Genomic DNA, 19446 nt, shown 5'->3' with positions numbered 1-19446 from the left:
TAATTTTCATTACTCTTACTCTACGTCTGAAAATTAGGAAGTTCACCTCCGATTCCCCCAACCCCCATTAAAGAGATTGCCTCTTCTACTCTTTTGATAGGGAGTGTTAAATAAATGTCGCTAGGCTAGAGGACGTTGGCGAGCTAACGAGTTATCACGTAATTGTTTTTTATCAAACATTCAAGCCTTCAAAAGGCTAATCCATCAACCGATTAATGCAGGTTCTGTCCGCTATTCCTTACAACGGAACCATCGTGCGCCAGTACTTCTATGAGACGTTCTGCGATCACAAGCCCAGGTCGAAAAGGCAGATGAACTGGACTGAGCCCGGTGTCGTCGAGGAGGACGAAGCCCTCATTGATGAACCGCGCGAGTGCATGGGAATCGACACAAAGGTACTTTGATCCCGGGCCTTAGTGTAGTATAACATCTGCTGTGCCTATAGCGAAGTTAAGAATATATTGGTATCCATGCCGTTAATTAGCCCTCTTTGAGGGCTCCATACGCTAGTTGTGAGAGGTGTCTTTCAGTGGCTCTCACGTTTTGGAATAATATTGCCACGTGCCTAGCGCCGCGCGACAGCCGTGTTTGGGGCCGACGACAACGAAGCGGTGGTTGGCACGAGCGGCGCGCTGGTGCTGGACGCGGTGACTCTGTGTTCGAAACGACAAGCCGACCTCATTCTCGGGTCCTTGGCTACGTGGTACTTTCACGGCTCCCTCGGACTTCAGTCGTGACACTGGTGGAGGTGCGATCGATGATCCCTTCTCCTGCGGACGACCCTACGCGGCCGCCTCTCGTGACCACTCCGGTTCATCGTACCAGCCGACGGCTCCGAGGCTTGTCCCCCGAGGCCTTCCCTCTTGACGAAGAGACTCTGGCTGTGGCAACGACACCGCCCGCCCGTACCATGACTGTCCCTTCCACCCCTTCGTCCTGTCTCATCCTTCAGACCCCACGTACCCCTAAACCATTTCACGGTGAGCAGTTTGAAGACGCCGAGGACTGGCTAGCTCACTATGAAAGGGTCGCGACGTTTAACGGCTGGGACGACGCTGCGAAAATGCGGAACGTCTACTTCAGCCTTGAAGACGCTGCTCGGACATGGTTCGAGAACCGCGAGGCCACATTCTCTACGTGGCCGGCCTTCCGAAGTCAGCTCCTCGGTACGTACGCCAACAGTGACCGCCGAGAGAATGCCGAGCGTGCCCTGACCTCTCGAGTTCAGCGTCAGAACGAGGGGGTCGCAATGTACGTTGAAGACGTCATGCGCCTTTGCCATCGCGCCGACCCGTCCATGAGTGAGGAGAAGAAGGTTCGGCACCTGATGCACGGCGTCAAAGAACAGCTTTTTTCCGGCCTCGTGCGGAACCCACCCACCACCGTCGCGGCGTTTCTGGCTGAAGCTGTGACCATGGAGAAACTGTTACAGCAGCGATGCAGCCAGTACGGTCGGCCGCTGAATTCCATATCCACACTACCGCCGTCTGACCGAACCGACTACAATCCCGGGGCAGATATGAGCTCCCTTCGCGACCTCATTCGCACCGTGATTCGCGAGGAGCTCCAGAAAGTTCATGGAGCTCCTGGCGCAGCTTCCCTGGCCAGCATCATCCGTGAAGAGGTCCAGAATGCACTCACGCCACCAACAAGTACAGTCGTTCCACCACCACCCCCGGGCCCCACCGAGCGGATGACTTATGCTGATGTCACACGCCGCCCAGCCCTGCTACCCACCCCTTCGCCTTACACGCAACCTCAGGTCGCTGTGCACGCTGCGGCACCGCTGCCCCTTTGGGAAGATCGGCGCCAGGCGCCCCGGAAAACTGATCTCTGGCGCGCTCCAGATAACCGCCCTCTCTGCTACCACTGTGGCGAGGCAGGTCATCTGTACCGGCAGTGCCCTTATCGTCAGATGGGCCTTAGGGGATTTTCCCCCAACAGCCCTCGTCCACGGCCTGGTCAGCGGCCTCAGGACATCGCCGAGTACGTAACCCGCCAGCGTACGTCACCCGCCAGTCTGCCACATTCTCCTCGTCGCGAGTCGCGCTCGCCTTCGCCTCGTCGCTCTTCACCCTCTGGGTCACGGTATACCGCTGGACGCCATGGTTCCTCGAGTCCTCATCGGGAAAACTAGCTCCGGCGACCTTTGGGGGCGAGGCCGCCGCACACCGATTCGCCGTAAAGCTTCCACCGCCGCACCGCTCGATTCGCCCCGACGTCGAACGCCGAATTCCTGTCCAGTTTTCACCGCACAGACCAGATGGCCGTGACGTCGTCCGCATCGCCGACCAGTTATCACCGCCGTATCGCTTAAATCGCCCCGACGCAGACCACACAACTGCCGCCCAGCTCCCGTCGCCGCACCGCTTCCTTCACTCCGACCTGCCGTCGACATTGAATTGTCCCGACGCCGACCACCCAACAGCCGTCCAGCTTCCGCCACCACACCGTTCACTTCACTCCGAACCGACGTCGACAGGCCCTGGTCTTGGCCGGGTCTCCCTGGACATCCCTATTATCGTCGACACGAAGGAGGTCAGCGCTTTAGTTGATACGGGAGCCGATTATTCTATCCTTAGTGGGCGGCTTACAAGGACACTGAAAAAGGTGATGACGCCATGGAACGGACCAGACATACGTACGGCAGGCGGACATGTGGTTGCACCACTGGGTATGTGTACAGCCCGGGTTACGGTGAGAGGCTGCACCTTTGTTGCGACTTTTCTCGTTCTACGCGAATGCTCTCGTGATGTTATTCTTGGCATCGACTTCCTTCGTGAGCACGGTGCCACTATAGATCTACCGAACCGCTTGGTGACGTTTTCCGCCAAACTGGCCACTGAAAAGCATGAGTACCGCGGGTCCCACTCCACGCTGCGAGTCGCCGATGATAGCCTCACAGTGCCACCACGCGCCAGCATCCTCGCCAGAGTTACTTGTGACGAGCCACATCACGGCCTCCGGGTTGTTGAGCCTAATGTCTCCCTCTCACTCGCCTTGGGAGTTTCTGTGGCAAGAGGTCTTTGTTTCCTTCGTGGAAGAGAGACGGAGGTACTTGTCACCAATTTCTCCAATGAACATCGACACCTGTTCCGTGGCACTGTCATTGCTTACGTCGACCATCTGCACGAAGTCGCCGAATGTTTTGCTTCAGAGGAAGCTACGCCTAGCACTGAACCGGATGATGCCGTACACGCTGTCGACATCAATTCTAGCCTTTCCTCCGTTGAAAAGAGGCAACTTCAGGATCTATTGCTGGAGTTTCGTGTGTGCTTCACGTCTTCATCTAAGGTGCAGCAAACGTCGGTCATTAAACACCGGATTATCACGCATGAAGGCACTCGACCCATCCATCAGCAGCCCTATCGTGTGTCTCCTCGGGAGAGAGAAGCTATCCAACAGCAAGTCAAGGAGATGCTCGCCGATGGCGTCATTCAACCTTCAAGCAGCCCATGGTCCTCGCCTGTAGTCCTCGTTAAAAAGAAAGACGGAACACTTCGTTTCTGCGTTGACTATCGGAAACTGAACAGTATGACAAAGAAGGACGTCTATCCGCTACCACGGATTGATGACTCTCTCGACCGACTTCGCCGAGCCAAGTACTTCTCCTCCATTGACCTCAGGAGTGGTTATTGGCAAATTGAAGTTGATGAGAGGGACCGTGAAAAAACTGCCTTCGTAACACCAGATGGGCTCTATGAATTCCGCGTCCTCCCATTCGGGCTCTGCTGTGCTCCTGCCACCTTCCAGCGGATGATGGACACTGTGCTCACAGGTCTTAAGTGGCAGACATGCCTTGTTTATCTCGACGACGTAATAATTTTTTCACCGACGTTCACGGAACACCTACGCCGCCTGAGAACTGTTCTCGAAGCTGTCCGGTCTGCCCACCTTTCTCTCAAGCCTCAAAAGTGCCACTTCGGGTTCACCGAATTGAAGTTTCTTGGACACATCGTGAGTGCTGATGGCATCCGAGCTGACCCTGAGAATCTTGCTGCCGTTGCTGCCTTTCCCGTCCCCGCCCATAAAAAAGCAGTCCGACGGTTTTTGGGGCTGTGCTCCTATTATCGTCGCTTTATCAAAAACTTTGCACAGATGGCCAGCCCTCTGACTCTCCTGACTCGAGATGACGCATCATTTTCCTGGGGCGCCGAGCAGCAGATGGCTTTCGACGAGTTACGACGCCGGCTCCAGTCACCCCCGATCCTGGCACATTTCGACGATGATGCCGACACAGAATTACACACGGATGCGAGCAACGTCGGCCTTGGTGCCGTTCTAGTTCAGCACCAAGACGGGGTCGAGAAAGTAATTGCCTACGCCAGCCGTGCACTTTCCCGTGCTGAGTGTAACTATTCCACCACTGAAAAAGAATGTTTGGCGGTAGTATGGGCCGCTGCCAAGTTCCGCCCGTACCTTTATGGCCGACCGTTTCGCGTCATCACTGACCATCACTCGTTGTGTTGGCTGAAAAACTTAAAGGATCCTTGTGGCCGCTTAGCACGTTGGGCATTGCGCCTACAGGAGTTCGATTTCGATGTTATTTATAAGTCTGGCCGGAAGCACACCGATGCCGATAGCCTGTCCCGCGCGCCCGTCGGCCCTCCTTCGTCAGATGCCACCGACGACGATAGCTTCCTCGGAGCAGTCACTACGTCCGATCTCGCCTCCAGACAGCGTGCCGACGGCGAGCTGCGACTGATTATTGACCATCTTGAAGGTGGGCATCCTACAATACCCCGGCACCTTGCTCGGGGGTTGTCGTCGTATTGCCTCCGCAATGGGGTGCTTTATAAGAAGAATTCTACGTCGAGTGCGAAAACATACCTGCTAGTCATACCAGCTGATCTAAGGCACGAAATCCTCCTGGCCTGCCACGACGAACCAACTTCAGGGCATCTTGGCTTTACACGCACCCTAAACCGAGTCCGGCAGAACTACTACTGGCCACATCTTTCTCCGAGCGTTAGACGTTACGTACAGACCTGTCGACAATGCCAGCGACGAAAAAAACCCACGCTCAAGCCATCCGGTATGTTACAATCTATAGAACCGCCCCTCACACCCTTCGAACAAGTGGGCATGGACCTTTTAGGCCCATTTCCTTTATCCTCGAACGGACACAAGTGGATTGTAGTCGCCACAGACTACTTAACACGCTACGCTGAAACGAAGGCCCTTGCCCGAGGTACTGCCGGCGAAGTTGCTCGATTCTTTATGAACGACATTGTGCTCAGACACGGTGCACCGTCGACCATCATTACTGACCGAGGAAAGGCGTTTACAGCTCGGCTACTGCGGGACACCTTAACTCTCAGCCATACCGAGCATCGCACAACAACAGCGTATCACCCTCAGACAAATGGATTAACGGAACGACTAAACAAAACTTTGGCGGACATGATCTCAATGTACATCGACGTTGAGCATAAAATGTGGGACGAGATCCTGCCGTATGTCACCTTCGCCTACAATACGGCGCCGCAGGAAACCACGAAGTTTACGCCGTTCCGTCTCGTATATGGCAGAGAGGCCCGCACGATGTTGGACGCGATGCTCCCGTGCTTGGAGCACGTTGGCTAGAGTACAGCACGGATACTACTGGCCAAAACTGCCGGCGACAGTGAAACGCTATGTACGTACGTGCATTGACTGCCAGCGCCGTAAATCACCCCCAGTAAAACCAGCTGGCCTACTCCACCCTCTTCAAGTGCCAGCGACACCTTTTAAGCAAATTGGCATGGACCTCCTGGGACCATTTCCGACGTCTACAGCCGGGAATAAATGGATAATTGTCGCCACTGATTATCTGACCCGCTACGCGGAGACCAAGGCTCTGCCAAGGGGTACCGCCGCCGAAGCAGCTAGGTTCTTCGTTGAGAACATTGTCCTGAGGCATGGCGCTCCGGTACTTATTATAACTGACCGAGGAACTACATTTACGGCCGAACTTTTGGAAATCGTTCTTCGCCTCAGTGGTACCAGTCACCGTAAAACTACTGCCTATCACCCTCAAACCAATGGGTTGACGGAACGCCTCAATAAGACCCTCGCAGACATGCTTTGCATGTACGTCGACGTAAACCACAAGAATTGGGACGAAATACTTCCCTACGTTACGTTCGCCTACAATACGGCCCGCCAAGACACCACTCGCATGACACCATTCAGCCTCCTTCACGGGCGACCAGTAACAACTATGCTGGATGCAATGTTGCTCCCGAATGCCGACACCGATGATCTCGACCAGGACGCCGAGGAATTCGCTCAGCGTGCAGAGGAAGCTCGCCAACTAGCTCGTGTGCGGATTCAAAATCAGCAGGCGCACGATGCACAACGCTACAATCAGAGACACCGGCATGTAATGTACGAACCTGGCGACAAAGTGTGGGTCTGGACACCTATTCGCCGCCGTGGACTCTCCGAAAAACTATTGCGACGATACTTTGGACCCTATGTTGTTCAGCGACGTTTAACCGACGTCACTTATGAGGTGATGCCAGACGGGGTGTCGACATCAAAGCGACGCCAGCACCAAGCTGACGTCGTCCACGTCGTGCGTATGAAGCCATACCACTCAGTCTGACCTTAACCTCCTACTTCCTTTTGTTCTCATCGGGACGATGCCTCCTAAGGAGGGGGGCAAATGCCGCATAGAAGACGACGCAAAAGATGACGACAAGCGCGAGCCTGGAAGTGAAAGAAGCTTGAACACAAGACTTGTTCTGGTCCACCATTCAAACCATCTATCGCTAGGTTCTCCTTGGTCTTCTACCGAGACGTGACACTAGTGTCACGACTGAAGTCCGAGGGAGCCGTGAAAGTACCACGTAGCCAAGGACCCGAGAATGAGGTCGGCTTGTCGTTTCGAACACAGAGTCACCGCGTCCAGCACCAGCGCGCCGCTCGTGCCAACCACCGCTTCGTTGTCGTCGGCCCCAAACACGGCTGTCGCGCGGCGCTAGGCACGTGGCAATATGTAGAGTTTCCATGTTGGTTTGTATTAATGTTTTGTTTTATGTGCGATAAGTTTGTTCAACCATCCCTCTGCAAAATTCTCCTTCCGTGATGATGAACATCATGCTGCTTAGTCCTTTTTCAGCGGATAGACACAACGTGAGCGTCCAAGCGGCAAAACATCGCAAAGAAGGAAAGTCACAAAATGTATGAAAATGATCAAGAAAGCGACCCAACCTCGCGCGTCGTCCCATGCACGGATTCACACTCATGCACAACCGTTACATTGTGTTACATTCATTGAACTGCGCTCCAACCCTTTGTTGCCGAGGAGGGCGTCAACGAATTTTTTTTTTATTAACATTACTTAATTAGAAAGCTATCGCCGCTTTCTACGGGAGTTTGCATAGAGCTTCCAAAAGGCCCCTTCAGCCACCCTGGGGGCTCTAGACATCATGGGCCGGCGCTCCCCACTGCATTAGCACAACTTTTGGCAAAAAACAATACAAAAAAGCTTTTTATTACAATTTCAGGTGTCCTAACATTCGACATGCTAGCTGGAATTTAGACAAAACGAGCAGGAAAAGCATGCAAGCGTAAAATTTTCTCAGAATAATAGATGGCCTTTTCTTCCCGTGCATTTTTTTTACGTTTAACAAGCGCATTTTTCGATCAAATATTTTTCAAGCCAAATATTACACCTCAAACACTTTATTATTGGCGTTATTTAAAACAAAACCGTCACATTAGTGTTGTCAGCTGTTGCGTAAGCCAAGTGCCTGTTCTTACCATGTCCTGACGCTGCATGTACACACTTTTGAAAGAGAAACATGTAATAAGAAGCAGACCAGTCCTATCACACGTAAGGAATGAACGGGTTGATGGTACATATATAGCATGCTGATATTTCCCGGGAATGAACTCAAAAAGTCACTTCCAGCTTCATGCAATAAGCGACCACCTCCTGGCTTCTAAATCTGCGCGTAACATAGCTGTCGCTTTTCGAAGTGGTGAATAAACGACCATAGACGCGACCTTTCCTAATCTAAACTCATTTAGTTTGTTGTTGGTATTGGTGCTGTTGTGCTGCAGGAGGAAAGAAAATGGAATGCACGGACAATGCTACTGACTGTGTGTTGAGCCATCTCCGATTCCTCGTGTGGACAGAGGCGAAATAGAGACAAAAAAGACAGAAAAAGAATGAGAGAGAAAGACGCGTCGCAACAGCCGTCGTCCGCCACCGAAATGGTAGCGGGTGCAATGACGGCCTCACTGAATTAGTCAGTAAGAGTTCATAAATCAATCGCAGATGTGCGCTTACCGTTCATCTTCTCTTCTTAACCGCAACTCAGGGGGATTCTGCACGGATCTCCAGAGCGGGTACTTAAGCTTTTGGCTGAAGCGGTGTGTCGCTACACAGATGCATAAGCGGAGATAGCGCTTTCGGGCTGAGGCATTTTAAAAATGCCACTCCGAGTGGCCAAAAATGTTCGACAGTCCCGCGCCAGGTGGCGCACCAGCCCATGATACTTTGAGCTCCCACGGTGGCTGAGGTTCAACGCCTCCAGCTTTTCTTCTATGTTATAGTGTGTTCTATTGTAAAGAACTCTGGACATCCTGGCGCCCACTTAGAGAGTTTGCGATAAGCTTCTAACGCCATCTTTTAGAAGTAAATTATGTAGTAGTATTTGATTATGATGATAGGTGTTCCCTTTGTAAAATTATGATTGTTAGAGGCCTCATCTGTTCAGTTTAGCTGAACTAACTGCTTGGATTTCAGCACGATGAAGTCCACCGTGACTGAGACTGCCTAGGTATCCCAGGCATGCGATGCAATAAAAAATCAGACAGAAATGCATCGTTATTGTGGCTCAGTGCTTAAGGCATCCGACAATTGATCTCGAGAACGGGAGCTCGATCCCAACCGCAGCTGCAGCGGATAAACACGTGCCACCTGTGTACTGTCCAACGTCCCTCAATAATTATGTCGCTTTTAGACTTAGACCTCTACAAGCAGAGAATAAAAGCAGAAAGCATAAACCTACGGAAAAGTAATGTCACATGTAAAATGCGCAGGTGTGGAACTCGCGCTGCCGTGAGCGTCTCATCTGGACGTACGGAATGGTGGTTAAGGCTGACGGGGACGTGGGCTGGGGTGTCATGGCGATCCGCGGATCCTGCAGCTGCTCCGTGTGGCCTCGGGACCAGCACGAGGGGCGCAGGCCAACAACCAGGCTCTTCATCGACGACGTCTAAGATGCCGGGCCCTTAAGCAGTGTCGACACTAAGCGGAATGAAGAGCAACGTCAAAATAAAACAAAAAAGGAGAATACACATTGATCTAAGTGCACCTTGCACACCAGTTTCAACCTTCTAGAAGTGCACAGGTTTAATATAAATGTGCTACCCATAGAAGGAGCTCAAATAAACCTGTATCGAACGTAGGAGCTGGTGGTGAGTATTATATCAACTACGCTCCCTGTACAAGGAAAGCAGAAATAAAGAAAAAAAAGTATTGTGTCAACCCGAAAGTACTTCAGGCGCAAGGAGGACACACACTGCGGGTAGGCGGACAGGACAAACGCTAGTCTTGCCGGTAGGCGGGCAGGACTAGCGTTTGCCCTGTCCGCCTACCCGCAGTGTGTGTCCTTGTGCGCTAGCACCATGTCTGAATTCGTTCACCAACTAGCCCAGTTATAGGAGCATTGACCCGAAAGTACTCCGTGTTTAGAAGTTCCGAAATGAACAGTTAGCATAGCTTCAATATAACTAGGCTAGTACTCGACTTGAAAACTTCTTGGTACGAATATTCAAGAAATAGCTTAGTATATTTTGACAGAGAAATAGGTACATACATATTGTTATATATTTTAAGACTTTTTGCATCTTTATGCCTGCTAAAGATCAAGAACAGTTCAAGATTATTTTTCTGAAATGAGTAGCTCAAATCTTGAGCTGCAAAGTAATGAGCAATAGCAAGCACCTTGATTTCGCATTACGAAGACAATGATTGTCATCAGCAACCGTAAATGCAATGTAAATTGGGAAAAAAGAGCTTAATCTCCTCAGCTTCTCTGTTATTGCTTATTAATACTGCAGCATTAAATGTTCCGGCTGAACAGAAAATCCGGCATCGGTGTTATCGGCTTCAGCGTTAAAAACGAAAAATGACGGGCGTGGCTCTGGTAGGTGGCAGCTGACGTAGCCGGCACTGATTGGCGTACTGTTGTGCAACGTCACACGAACACGTGACACGTAAAGACGTGTCATGTGACACGTGACACGATTCGGCAGCAGCTGTCAACTAAGACTTCAATACAGATGGAAATGTGAAAGTAATCGAACCTTATAGGCTGTTTCAATGCGTTTCACACAGCTATGCCTAGGCCGCGCAGACACATTCATGCAGCTTGTAAAGTTACGCCTTGAACTGGTTGTTTCAGCGAACGTTATCAAGAATTCCTGAAAAAAAAAGTTAGTTCAAAATAGAAAAAAAAAACTGATTCGCACGAAAAAACTCTCAGGCATGGTGTAAACAATATGCTTTTAAAATATCTGTAATTATCCAGTTCGGTAACTTAAATCTGCTAATTACCATTTTCATTACCGCAGTTTCATGGTTAGTCCCGAAGGAGAGTTTAAAACAGTGAGCAAGAAAATGATGTTAGCTTTTGAGGCCAAGAAAGTCTCATTTCCTGAAGCCCTCCAGCGCGACGAAATCTGGCGACGATTTTACGTACACACCAAAACTGACCGCAGAAGGCGCGCAGGAAGCTCGATACAAACTTTGACATACTGTGTCATGTGTGGAGTGGCACTCACATCGAATTGAAAGTTCTATTGCTATTGTTTTGCCCCGCATCTTGGTGCAAGGAAAAGTCGTCGTTTCCAACTGCTTTCTTATTCTTGACAGTGGCGGAGCAAAATCAAGTACTTAGACATGTCGTAGCAGGGCAGACAGTTCGAATTTGACATAGTCATTGTGCACTTCATTACCGGAATTTGCGTCTGTACAGAGTTTCATATACGTCTCTTGAGCTCAGTGTCGGTTTGACAGAAAAAAAAATAGAACCTTCAGACTTCATCATTCATCACGGCTTCAGATAATAAGCTTTAATTCGTTTCAAAAACTGATGCGGCACCGCCTTGCTCATGGCTTCGAACTCCACATTGGGACTGACCACCGAAAAGTGGTAAGTTAATTTTGCCTTTTTGTATTGGCATCGATCAAATGAAATAAAAATATTGGTAATATTTAAATGTAAATAGTGACCACATGTTTACAGTCACAGTGCTTCTCATCTCCACTCTTATTTTGAGTTTCGTCATCATTTAATCAGTTATTCTCCGAAATAGGCAGCTCCGCTCACTCGTCTTATCATCAGGATAGGCGCATGTAATTTTTCTTTTGCCTCTGTCTCGGCACGCGCAAGCATCCGCAAAGGAAGAAGTAGAAGCAGAGTAAGCTTGGAGCCACGGCTGAGGACGCGATCGCTGCAGCTTCGACAACGTCAAATCCAGGCACCCCCGGTTCAGCCATGGCCTCTTGTAAGATGGGATACATTCCAGCGTCTCCTGGTGGCGCACGGGCCGTTTCAGTGAGGAGCAACAAACGTGACGGGAGCGCTGCCGCCTCGCGTGTTTCTCCGCGTTCCGAGTGATCATGACCAGCGCCAAGTCGTGGCCCTCTGTGTTAAGCAACAGAGGCCTCTGTTGCTGAAGGTATGCTGAATAAATCAAAAAGACCTTTAGCTGAAAAACAACAAATGCGCAGAAACAATTTGGTTGTTCTGCCATACAAGCACCAAATTTCCCACAACCTAAGGAAAATTGGAAAAAAAGTTGGTCTAGAAGTAGTTTTCGGTGCCCCTGAGCGTTTAGCACGTCTATGCAATCGTGGAAATAAACCTAAAAAAGTAAGGAACATTTGCACCACTCGCCACCAGCAGCCCTTTGTTCAGTGTTCCAAGTCGGTTATTTATTCCATTCCTCTGTCTTGCGACAAAGAGTACATTGGACAGACGGGTCGTTGCTTAAACGAGAGATTGAAAGAACACAAATACAGTGTAACCGTTCAAAAGTCGCGCCATATGGGCACTCACTGTAGGGACTGTGAACATGCGGAATCAAGATGCTTACCAGAATTCGAAAAAACCTCATTGATAGGGAGACATGTAGATAAGCTAACACGTGAGATTATGGAAGCTGCCAGCATTCAAAGGATGAATGATCAGTGCGTAAGCATGCCTTCAATTTTGCTGTCAGAATAAGAAGTAGCCTTTCTCTCAAGATAGTATATATTTTAACAGAGTTCGAAAAATTTTCACCTCTTTTTGGTTGTGTTTTAGTCATTTATCATTGATAATCATTTTTGGCCATGTTTTTTGTTGGGCTTTTATCCTGTTATCGTCATGCTCACAGTCCTGTCAATGTTTTTATTTCTAGCATTCAAAATTACCTGTTTACCTCTTTTCAATGCGGTTAGTGCCATGTTCACATTCTTGTTTGTAGAAACATTGTTGTGTTTTTTGCTTTTAAAAGTTCATCTATTTTTTCTAGTTATCGGCACTGGAGATAACTTTCATGCAGCAGAAATTATTTATCAGAGCTCATCCCTCATAACATTTTTGTCGTCTTTGGCCAATTCTTTCTTCAAGAAAGGTTTTTTAGCAGTGTTTTGCTCCCTGAATTGATCACGTGTTCTGATAGGCACCGCTTAAATACGGGTCACCTTATTTCTTTTGTAATAAAAGTTGTCAGTTCAGGCTCCGTCCTGTCTACCTTCGTTCTCTTGTGTTGCGTCCTGTTCCGCGCTGTGTTCCCAAATATGGGTTTGAACCAACTATCCCAACAGCAAGTGTTGAAAAACTAGTGCAGAGTCGCTTTATATGAAAGGTAACTAGCTAGTTGGCGCAAAAAACTGAACTTATTCATTATTCCTCTACTGTCGTTGAAGGCGACTTTATTATTTTATGCCATAACAGTAATTAAGTCACTATGCACGAAAACGTGTGTCCCACACTTGTAGTTACAGGCCAATCATTCATGCAATGCTTGAGCTTCATTTTCTTCCATATTGAGTGACTCGTATATCATATAAAATTTTGTACCGGCAATTTTGCAGTGTGAAATCTTCTGTGCTTTTCTCACGCGAATAATGTTTAGTGCAGAAAGTCATAGGCTTCAGCCTGGGCCAGAAATTGTTGACTGCACCTAGAGGCATATATACAGCCCTAAGATAAACTGTAGGCAAGTGAAATTGTCCCACTTGCCATCTGAAGATCCCAACGTTATTTTTGCTTGGACTGCGTAAGCTATGTTCCAACGCATTCTGTTATATTGAACGCGGACTATTATAACAATCTAAATGTTTATCTACGTGTATCCAGAAAATAATGAGGTAACATCCCGTTCCCATAGCGTAGTCTAGTCTGTTTGCACTTGAAACCACAGTGTAACCGTAAAAATTGCCCAACTCTGCACGATTTCTACGATGACGCCTTGCTCAGTACAACACAATTGAATTTGGCTTAAATGTTATCGCCTACTTTTGCGTTAGCTGGGCACAGTGACTCAGATGCAATACCAAAGAATGCATCATGTAAACTCTTCCTAGTTGCTTCGTTCATGGTGGGATACGCCGTGGGTGCCTTCAAGGTTAAATGATGAACGAGCAATGTTACTACGTGCTTCCGTTGTGATGCCAAGAAAAGGGCAATAACGTTTTTCTTATTCTTTGTTTCACCTTATGCGACTGTTTATAACTACAACTCGTTATTTTCCATTCATTGACGCTTCCGTGAAGTGGTTGAGGCTCGTTATACTTATGCTCGGAACTTGCCTCATCCTATTAATCCTTAATCCAGCTAGCGATTCATAGAAGAATATATTCGCGACCTTTTTCAGTTAAAGAGCAGGACAGAAAGACACGAATGAACCAGAGGGCCTTCTCGTTCACGTTCATGGTCGTCATTGTCCTTCCTGCTCTCATCACCGCCATCATCGTCATGACGTTTCTGTTGACGCTGCGAAGCAATGCGCCGGGCGCTGGGCCATCGCCTGCCACTCTAGAGACGCCGTAAAGGACCTCGCCCAAGCCTGCAGTGCCCTACCGAAGAACGGCTCCTGCCACGTCACAATTCAGGAGCTTCAACGGGGAATGAATCTCGACGTCGACCCCTGCCTCGATTTCTACGAATACGCGTGCGGGCGCTGGAAACCGCCAGTGGGTGGAGCCGATAGGTACTTATCACGTGTCGTTCAACGCACTTGTCCACGACAGTCTTCTGAACGTTTCTTTCGATATTCACGACGGCAAGACGGCACCATACGATCTGCCGGTCCATCAGATGGCACTCTTTCACTCCAGCTGTTTCTAGATGTTCACGGGCTGGACCCCTGGAGGAAATATCGAAGACGTAATGGCCATCACATCCATCTATTGGAAATCGTTGCTAGAAGTGCCTTCGGTGGAGATACTTGTCGAATTGACGGTGACAACGAGCCAGAAAACTGGCCTTTCAGCGTTTATTCATGTCAAACACATGCGCGACCCAGTTCGACTCAGCGCGGGCTCGTTCATTGCCAACGTCTTTGTGCATATGCCCGGTGCAAAACAGTACATCGTTGACGCTCTTATACACCTTGGCTTAAGCCTCGGCCGTCATATAGCTGAGACGATTGACTTGGACTATATGGTAGACAAGCTAGTGGCAACATTTAAAGCCAACAGCACATTTAAGACGCTCACGATTGGTGAGCTCGTTGATGTGCTGCCAGGTGGCGATTAGCTAGGTGTTCTAAACGAGGACAGGCCGAACAAGCTGCTGAATGTCACTGGTAAAAGCGAGGTAGCCATCAAGGACATCATGTAGCTCTTCTGTAAAGAACAGCTTCAGCTAGTTCGACTATACGGTCTCCTCAGCATGCTGTCCCAAGTGAGTAATTTTTCACTGAAATTCGTATTTTCTCGCATGGAAACATCCTAGAGGTCTTTCTTCGGTGTATCAGTCCACTGGTGTAAAATGGAATGAAGGGGATTTCGAGTAGGATGGTTCTGAAACACTTTTTTCAAGAGAGTAAATTTTGCATGCACAGTATGAACTAATTTTACATAGACTATGTTTTTCCAGCTCAGCAGATAATGAACTTACCCTACAAGGCTCGTCACCTCAGCTTCCAGGACCCATTTGCTGGCGTGAAGTGGTGCTTTGTTCTCACAGCGTGGCACTTCAATCAAATTTTCTCGCTGTGGCTAGGGTCAATATTCCTGCAAACGGACGATATTAGAAGGATCAGAAAAGGATTTGCTGACGTCATGAATGTCGTCCGCAGGGATAATGTCGTCAACGCCGGCGTCTACCTCGACACTGCAGGGCTCGAAGATACTTCACTTGATGTTATTGGTAAGAGCTAGTTCGCCAATTTGGTGATTCGTGCTATCACGCGATTAAAATGGGTTGACTTGGCAGTGAATAGAACATGATTCAACGCCAAGAGGCTCAAAAAGAGACATTTCAAGTAGAAATGAGACATTCACAACGCCGTCCGGCAAGTAAAGCAGAGGAATTGCATCGTAGGGGAATAATTTGGGAATATAAAGTACAATTTACTAGCTAATCTAGGGTGGAATGCAAAGATTCCGTGCAAGAAATTAAGTGATGCAGCCTCTAGCCTCAACAGCCTTCCAAGGCTTCAAGAATCTAGAGGAAGCAACGGCTTGGTCGAATCACAGGGCTCGCGGTCACCAAAATACAAAGTTACAAAGCCATACAAATACAAAGCCATTATACAAAGTTACTTCATCACAGTGCAGCGGCAGAAGTGAAATGACCTTATTTTCAGACAGCAAACTATAGCGCGAACAAAGAAAATGTCAGGAAGCAATGACGCAGTTCAGGCATTAACTTCATCTAACTTTATCCAGCAAATATATAGCAACCGAGGTACGCGCAGAAAGAGGGGCATGCAGTCAACAACAATATTCAAGGTAAGACATCTCGGTCCTCGGAACCGTCACAGAGGCATATCGCTTACCCAAGCTTTTCTTCTCTGCTGTGAAATGGTTCCGAAAATCATATTTCCGTAGTATTTAAGCCCCTTCCCAGTCACTGTTCATATTTAATTAACCGCGGGCAGCCTTCTCTACCTTGCGAATGTGCTGCCGCTCTATAATACATAATGCATCCGGCACAGTGCTGTTGCTAGATGCGCCTCCATCAATCGTTTTGTGACCGCGCTTATTCAGCTGCACGGTCATTCAAACACTGCCCTGTTCGGCCCACATAGGCCTTCCCACTGGTCAGCTTTAACCACTCCTGCAGCATTTCACAAAACGATTGCCATTTCGCTTTTTGCAGAATTTTCTCTCTCCCTCAATCGCTATGTTCGCGCAAAGATGCACAAGCTTGCATGGAGCCAAAAACACGACGGGCACGTGATGTTCATTAACGCAATATCATTAAAGGTTACCGTTACCGTTACTTAGAACATCGGTAATCTGCGAGCGAAAGTTAACGACAACGGGCGCTGACATAGGGTATATAGTTAGTCGATGATATGGCCGGGTACTATTTCTTTCATAGAGTGTGCGACTTAATGAAACTACAAGCTACAAGAAAGTCTAGGCTACGCAGGCACCTTGATACGGCTTGGTTAAAGCTTGCCTTTATATGTTTGGTTTCACACATGCTATCGCATTATACCCTGTAAGGAGGAACTGAACTATCCCACATAAGTTTAGCCACTTTTTCGATACTGGGGGTGATTGACTGAATATAATCACTTCCGGCTTCTCAGCTTTATTGAGTCGCTCACACGGCTTCTGGAAGGTGGCACTGTTCTCCTTGTGCATCGCGCAGTTGAAGCCGCCCTGCACCGTTGTCCTTTTTTTCTTCTCTGTCCCGAAAATTGATTTTTTTCTTCGTTCCTTAGCGAATTCATTTTTCTCCCTCACACATCCATGCTGTTCACAGTCAGAAGGTGCTTCGTGTAACATAGTTCGATATGCCTCCAAGTGAGCTCACCAACCACGCTCGTGAGATGCTCGGAAAAGCCAACCTTTCAACAACCTTGGGCCATGGAGTCGAAGCAAGGAGCCGCTGTCACCGCTTTGTGCGAAAAGTCGCATGCATTCGCATGGAAGGCTTCCCTCACTTCAACAAATGCCCCCCTCACCATCCCGAAAACTGCTAGCTGCGATCTTCCAGCTGCTTCCTCACAGCTGGACAGTGTCACGCGCGCCGCGTCGCCCGGCTTGAAGGTAGCGCGAGGAGCGTATGCGAAGTAGAGAGCAGATTCTTGAGCGTAGCTTTAATGTAGCAAAACATTTTATTAACATATTTAAGTTTATGCAATGAACTCAAGTGGCGTAGGCATTTTTGTTTTATTGTGTTTTGTTGTGTTGTGACCTTAACGGACATTTCGCTGCTATTTGAGAGATGATGCGATCGCCGCCTTTCAGCCGGAAAACTGTGTTTGCTGTTTTCGGTTCGTCGCTCTCGGCATATAACATTAAGCTGCTACGTCATGCACGGCTCAATCAGGCAAATATCGTTTTCAAACTTTATAACATACAAAAGTCCTCAGAACACGCAAGCTGTGTGCATATATATTTTCACAACAAACGAGCCAGCGGTTAAAGCGGTAAAATGTTTGAAAGCCTTCACGATAAAAACGCAACGTACGGAGTATTTGCGCATTTGCAGCAAGACCTTCCTAATTTATACACGTGATTGTACAGTGGTCCTCCTTCAATCACTATTTTGAAGATTGCCTATCATCTATGCTATCCTGCCCTTCTCTGAGGTTTCTCGCACTTCGTAAAACATTTCCGCTGGCTTCATGGTGGCTTTTGGTTTGCTCTAGCACTGTCTATATCTTTATGGTCTAAAAGGTGCGCTAAACTATGCCCTACACGCCTTGGTTTCATTGTCAGTCACCCTACAGTGAGTTTCTGGCAGAAGTAAGAAGAAACGGACTGGCTCGCTGCCTGCAATATTCACAACCGGGCGCCTGTAATTCCGTGGTAAAGCCCTACGACGTGGGACGACACGCTCACAATTAGGAAGCACCACGGCTTTTTGAAGACGTCATACCGGCACGTACTCCACCCGATCGACGCCAAGCGTCGTTCAAACATGTGCACTTCGTAGGATTCGAGCGAATACTCTCATTACATCTTCCAGACAACTCCATTCCTGTCCTCCTTTTCCTCTCTCCTGTTCCAACTGTCTGGCTCTATAGGTGCTAATTTAGAACGAAGCATCTTCTACAACACCCTTCGTTCACCTTTCTTTTGAGGAGACCGGATGTCTTCGGCAAAGCTGGAAGACCTGCTTTCTTTGGTGAACAAGGCGGATGTTTTACATTGAGCTCTTTTGTGAAGAGCAGGTGCACGCATTTAGGGCAGCTTTTGCAAGCTCGAAGCAACCTTAAGACTATGCTGGCATCACGGTTGAAAACTTCATTTGCATATCACGCAATTCGGATTTAGTACGTCATGGTTTCGCTGGCTGAAACTTATTGTCTGAGCGATTTATGTACATTTGCAGCAATAGAAAAATCGTGTCAAACAGGGATTTTATGGCATATTTAAAAATCTACTGTACCGGAGTACCCGGGTTTGAACAACACCACCTAGCTAGGTGGTATTGGTTTGAACCGTTCTCTTTCAAGATGACGTCAATTTGACATCAGCAAGACAGCGGGCGCCACCTTGCGGGAGGACGGAAAAAACGGCGGCCAATCAGCGATGGTGCCAGATCGTAGGCGTGTCCACCACGAGCATGTGGCTTTTTCTGGTACCTAATACTTGTACCAAAGTGGTGTTAAGCACGAAATAAATCTAATAAGTACATAGTAATGCGAACTAGTGAATAATAGACTGAAATATTCTTGTAAACTTCCTGTTAACAACTGCCGAGCAATTTTCTTGGCTCATGAGTACCTTTTCCGCCGCTAGATGGTGTCGCACGTGAGGCGCCGTCGTCAGTTTTCTCGCTCTCTGTGAAATTTTTGTAAGTTCTGTCTTTCGCTCAGAATGGCAAATATCCTTAGAAAGAGGTCTACAACGCCCTTAGTATGCAGTCCGATTCACGCTAGCTCTATGACAGAGGAGTTGCTGCCGCCGTTGCGAGTACGAACGAGCTGCTTGATAGCGGCACCGTGCCGGCGCGTTCGCGCTTGCCTATGTAGCGGGGCAGCGTCCGTAGCCTTATCGGCTGCTTACGTGTCGTGAGTGTGCGCGAACTTTCCGTGAATAGCTGTCAATGTAGGACGAAACCGATGACAAAGGGAATTCAACCGCACTCGATCCAGTCAGCACTGTCTGCTCCGCTTCCGCTGATGCAGAAAGGGGCAGAAACCCAGCCCGCACAGCTACGGACGCAAATTATTTGTCTCTACGACTGCCGGATTCAGATGGTCGCACTCCTGTTGACCGAGATCTCCCGATCGCAAAGTAGCCATCGAAACGCGTAGACCACC

The 19446-nt window shown here is 48.6% G+C and overlaps 1 protein-coding gene across 1 annotated transcript; it reads left to right on the top strand.

Annotated features, from left to right (window-relative positions):
- Positions 1-215: 215 nt before the first annotated feature.
- Positions 216-9216, top strand: LOC146172675 (neurotrophic factor BDNF precursor form-like). The gene is made up of 2 exons (XM_084584354.1): positions 216-395; positions 9037-9216. The coding sequence occupies exons 1-2, from the start codon at positions 216-218 to the stop codon at positions 9214-9216; spliced, it is 360 nt and encodes a 119-aa protein (XP_084440480.1).
- The last annotated feature ends 10230 nt before the right edge of the window (positions 9217-19446 follow it).

Source organism: Amblyomma maculatum, chromosome 11, assembly GCF_055883805.1.
Source record: "Amblyomma maculatum isolate TAMU_Amacu chromosome 11, ASM5588380v1, whole genome shotgun sequence".
Lineage (NCBI taxonomy): Eukaryota > Metazoa > Arthropoda > Arachnida > Ixodida > Ixodidae > Amblyomma > Amblyomma maculatum.
Note: the sequence above shows the minus strand (reverse complement) of the source record. Positions and strands in the feature narration are given on the sequence as shown.

Bases quoted from the DNA above. Each gene is read 5' to 3' on its own strand.
- LOC146172675 (XM_084584354.1), top strand. From the start codon at position 216: ATGCAGGTTCTGTCCGCTATTCCTTACAACGGAACCATCGTGCGCCAG. The intron at 396-9,036 runs GTACTTTGATCC...TAAAATGCGCAG, and splicing joins GCATGGGAATCGACACAAAG to GTGTGGAACTCGCGCTGCCG.